Here is a 5,079-nt window from a genome sequence, read left to right as displayed (position 1 = left end):
CTATCGTTTATTATTATTGTCAGTCCCAMAGCGCAGCTACAGTTAGAGCTATAATGGAATGTATTAGTTTAGATTAGAACATACTCATTAATGTCTAGACCTTAGTCTATTTGAGAAATTTGTGGCAAAACTTTAAAAATAGATGTCCTCCATCCAGTCTGACTGAGCAACATTTACTTCTCCAAATCAGGATCCTAAAATATGTGGCTGACATGACAATGTAAATACAATAGAGAACTTCTGGCCTGAGTTAGCTAAACACACGAAGMGCCCAGATAGCAGAGCAGAAATGTCTATTCCTGGAGAGGAGGTTGCTATTTTGTATAGCGGGCAGGAGAGAGCAGAGCCAGGAACATATGACACCATGCTCTGTACAACTGCCATTACTTTATTTGGAAGCCTTTCATGCTTTAAATCACGGCCACGCAGAAAATGAATGGTGCCACTGAACGGACTATTCTAGAAAAGAAACATGACAATGACGGGAGAAACAGAGCTCACAGTAACATTAGCTTTTGCTCTGCACGAGTACAGACCGCTCCACAGATAATGCAAAGCAGCCAGGAGAGTTGGCGTGGAGGAAGACCAAACAAGCTACCATAATGTAGCAGTTAGCGGCAGAGCGCTAGTTAGCCATCAAAACACCTCACTAAAACACAAATGACAAGATAAGTTGATGGCGCGTAACTGTAAAAGACTTAGTTGTGTTTCTATTTCTGCCACTGACAACAAATCATGTATTTCTCCCACCTTTCTATCTCCTCGTCACTAAGCAGTTCGATGTCAGGGTCCATGTTCACAGCATCACAATTCTCCGTCGCCATTTTGCCGTCAATGAGGGTGGGCGGGGTCTTRGACTGCGGTCGTCGTTACGTACACTGTAAACAGGAAGTGACCCGTTAGCTTAGGAAAACGGTCTCAGTAAGTTCAAATCAATAAGACACCAATAGATATCGATAGGCACGAATCGATAAGAGCGTATGTGTTTTTGATAGCATATGTTTGTTGCACAAGTCAGGTCATACTTACATCAGCTTCGTTCTTCTTCTTGTTGTGGTTCCGTATATATGTTGTATTCAAGCTAATGCTAAGCTATTTCTGAATTCAACCCTAGCCAACATATTTTTTGCGTTAACGCTTGTTACTGTCATCGAAATGGGATTGATATCGCATTTCTATTACTTGCTAATTTATTAAGCTACTTTACAAAAATTACTTTACAAAACTAATGAGATAAAAAAAAAACTGTTTATGCAGTAACTTTGGCTATCAGACTGCTGTTTCCACATGAGATAACTTATTTATTAAGCAAAAATTGAAAACATTGAATATAAATTTATTGCTGATCAGAAATACTTGGTTCTTTAGGTTGAAACGCCTCAAACAGCACAAACATTGCTCTCCATTTAGCTAAATAATTTCCCTCCCTTATTTTACCAGCCACAAGACTCAGCAACTAAACTGTCAAGTTAAATGTCCAAATGTTGACAGAAAAAAAACCCACCTTTAAGGTAATCCCTAGGAAATAATTTAATGCCTCAGTTACCATTGATAGTACTAGAAAGCAGAAATTTAAATTGTTTGTCCTACTGGGTTATGAAATCTCAAGTGTGTATGTTGAGCCAAACTTATAATTTTTTTAATAATTTATCTCTGTGACCTGACATTTGCTTAAGTAATAACATATCATGACAAATAGCATGTGAGTAAATTAACTTTTCAAAGTTTTTTCAGTCTTTACATCCAGTTAAAAAATTTTGTAAAAATAAATAAATATAAATAATATGTTCCTCTGTTATTTTGTGATTCAGAACATTAACACATGAGATCCACTGTCTTTATTGACTCTGCCAAAATTCATTTGTCTTTTTCGTCGACAGATTTTGTGACTGAAAACTGAGACGTCATCATGGGAAAAAGCTGCAAAGTAGTTGTGTGTGGCCAGGCTGGAGTTGGTAAAACAGCCGTGTTGGAGCAACTACTGTACGCCAATCATGTTGCAGGTACGTCGTCAGCCTTCTGTGATTTGAGGACTCGTTTCTGTGATCCATCTCTGTCACCATTTGGAGACTTACCGTTAAAACCACACCTCATTTTAACCAACGTAATGCAAAAATATGGCGTTAACTGCCTCAATTTTTAGGTTCAGACCCCATGGAAACCCTCGAAGATATTTACATTGGTTCCATCGAGACTGACCGTGGCACACGCGAGCAGGTGCGCTTCTATGACACGCGTGGACTCCGTGATGGAATGGAACTCCCTCGCCATTACTACACTTTTGCCGATGGGTTTGTGCTCGTCTACAGCATCGACAGCAAAGAGTCCTTTAAGCGAATGGAGGCGCTCAAGAAAGATATTGATCGCCACCGAGACAAGAAAGAGGTAACAACTGAAGGGATTTATTCAGGAATGCTTTTGTCAAATCGTGTCCAATCACGTTTTTCTAGCAGCTTAATAATTAATAAAATATTCTCAGTAGAGTGCGTTAGCCATAATAATGCACAACGTCCTATCCACAGACTTAGATTTTTCTGAGACGGGGTTTGTTAATGATTACTTTTCAAAGCATTCACCTCCATTATTATTCAATTCACATCAGCCGTCACTTARTGAAGCGCACAGTGGTCTGTGATTGCTAATCCATTAATCCTGACCCACAGGTCACCATCATCGTGCTGGGCAACAAGCTGGACAAGCAGGACGAGAGGAGAATTGATGCTAACTATGCGCAGAACTGGGCGAAAAACGAGAAGGTGCGTCTGTGGGAGGTGTCGGTGGTGGACCGGCGCACGCTCATCGATCCCTTTGTCCACCTGGCCAGCAAGATGACCCAGCCGCAGAGCAAGCCCACCTTTCCYCTCAGTCGCAATAAGAACAAGGGCAGTGGCTCGACGGACAGCTAAGCCAGCTGCTCGGCTCGCCTGGCTTAAACGAGGAGTTCAAAAGGGAATGGTAAAGGGAACGCTGTTTTAGTAAAAGTTTTTTTTTTTAAATGTGGAGAGGCTATCACAAGAGCAAAGGCGCAATGATTGTACAGATATTTCTGTCCAGCTGGTGCTGTTCTGCTGAAATGCTACTTTAATCATGACGTTGCAAATATTTATCTCAAGCCACCAAGGAAAAGGATCATCGTGTTGATATTATGTCAATGTTACTGAATCAAATCATGTTCGGACCGCAGACTGTGTGCTTTGGGCCTATGTGTCTTAAACTGCTTGCAATCAGCATTTTTATCCACAAAAAAAAAAAACAAGTTGCACATTACTGCACAGGCTTTGATTTTATATACACTAAACGAGCACACAAACCGAATCAGAAATGCAAACCATGTTCACGTTACCTTACGACTGAATTTCACTTTTTTTTTCTGAAACGAATAATGACTGCAAGGATTGCATCGACACATTCTGAACAATCCATGGCGGTTTGTCAACATGGATCTTTGTTACGTTTTGCTTGTTTGTTGTCCAATGATTGACATTCCGTGCGAAGTCTTTGTGGAGGAAAGGCTCAGGTGTTACTTTTTGCTGGTGGCTCCATGTAAAAACAGATGGCACACAATGAAGTGAATTATCAGCACTTTGACCATGTAAGTCACTGTTGTGTATGATTTATTATTCCTGAGGTGTGAATCATTTATTAACACTATATCATTATGGCAAATCTGATGTGCTTTCGATGTTTGCTTTATCAAAACGGCGGAGACGTGTTGAACATACATGCGTGTTTGTGCCATGTCTGTTGACACACTATTCCACATTCAACATATTTAAGCTTTTGTATGGTCACACTTTTCAAATATGGACAGTTTGTGTTTGTTTGCATGTTTTGTAAGCAAATTAAAGTCCTCTCAGTGTCTGACTGGAATGTTGACGCCGCTGTGGTTGGGCTGGTTTTGTTCACATTGTCTCATTAAGCACAAGCTTCATCAAAAATAACATTCAGAGAGGAAATTACTCAAACCGTGTGTTTCCRTCCATCCATTCAATTCAATTCAGTTTATTTATACACAGCCAAAGCAAAACCAATGTCTTGTGTCATTTTACAAAACAATCCTTTTAATTCAATCATTTTAGTGGAACCTGTTGACCATCAGTCAAATTCCTGCCACTTAGCTAGTAGCTCATTTTTTTCCCTTTTAGTTCTTTCTAAATAAATAACCAAAACGGTCATTGTAATTTGTAATTGCCCAACATTAGAGATCTCTGTTCGGTCACTCCTTAGGGAATATGGCACATTTAATTTTTATTTATTATTTTAAAAATAATTTTAATTAATGTGTGAGTTTTACAGAAAAGTTAGTTACTCTCATGTAAACACCAAAAAGAGGAGAATCAAATCCTTGGTATATAGTGCCCTCTTGTGGCGTCTTCAAGGAATTGACTTTCCTTTGACATCACTTCCTGAAATGKTTTTTTTTTAGTCAAAACATTTGGAAAACTGCCATCACGTTAAAGCTAATATTTATGGATTATTCTAATGACAGCTCTGTAAGACATGGACTTCTATTACATGCTGATGTAACAATTATTGTTCTTCATGATAGTAAAAACAATAAGTCTTCAATCTAATTCCTACCTGTTATAGRAACAKGTAGGAATGACCCGTTTCTAGCAATTTCTTTGAAAATAAGAAATTAAAGAACTAAAAATTCKGTTAATTTCTTTTTTCATTTGTGGTGGCACWGCRGTAAATCACAYCCCATGTATGGACTCTGTAGTGATGGATCCCACTTACCTGTGATGTGAAATAGTTCAGACAAATAGAAGTTTTTGAGGCTTAGTGCTATAGGAACAAATTAATTCTGTATTTCATTTGCTTTTTTATAATTGCAATTAATTACTTTAACGCATATTCATTTAAAACCATATGCGTCCTTTATTCAAGCATTTGATGCGACACTAAAAAAATGCAAATCTGCAACATGCACGAAGGAAAAACTTTTCAATAACATCAGAAAAATGATTCTCCTACTGTTTYAGTGAATCAGTGACAACTGGAAATGCTGCAGTCTGAGCTCGCTAATGTGCAGTTTCAGCACAACKCCGCAACATGCACTTAGTTGTGTTAGTCTGG

General features: G+C 38.7%; 1 protein-coding gene across 4 annotated transcripts; it reads left to right on the top strand.

Moving 5' to 3' along the window:
* The first annotated feature begins 844 nt into the window (after positions 1–844).
* nkiras2 (NFKB inhibitor interacting Ras-like 2) lies at positions 845–3,876 on the top strand. 4 transcript variants are annotated; one of them, XM_008403556.2, is made up of 5 exons: positions 846–921; positions 1,441–1,511; positions 1,881–2,003; positions 2,144–2,385; positions 2,664–3,876. In XM_008403556.2, exons 3-5 carry the CDS (start codon positions 1,910–1,912, stop codon positions 2,904–2,906), a joined length of 579 nt encoding a protein of 192 aa, XP_008401778.1. In that variant the 5' UTR covers positions 846–921; positions 1,441–1,511; positions 1,881–1,909; the 3' UTR covers positions 2,907–3,876. The 4 variants fall into 4 exon arrangements, with proteins under 4 accessions (XP_008401777.1, XP_008401778.1, XP_017159099.1 ...); XM_008403555.2 differs by lacking the exon at positions 1,441–1,511 and having other exon boundaries at positions 845–921; XM_017303610.1 differs by lacking the exon at positions 1,441–1,511 and having other exon boundaries at positions 869–921; positions 1,877–2,003.
* Positions 3,877–5,079: the final 1,203 nt, after the last annotated feature.

This window comes from Poecilia reticulata, unplaced genomic scaffold (assembly GCF_000633615.1).
Source record: "Poecilia reticulata strain Guanapo unplaced genomic scaffold, Guppy_female_1.0+MT scaffold_814, whole genome shotgun sequence".
In the NCBI taxonomy this organism is placed as follows: Eukaryota; Metazoa; Chordata; class Actinopteri; order Cyprinodontiformes; family Poeciliidae; genus Poecilia; species Poecilia reticulata.
Note: the sequence above shows the minus strand (reverse complement) of the source record. Positions and strands in the feature narration are given on the sequence as shown.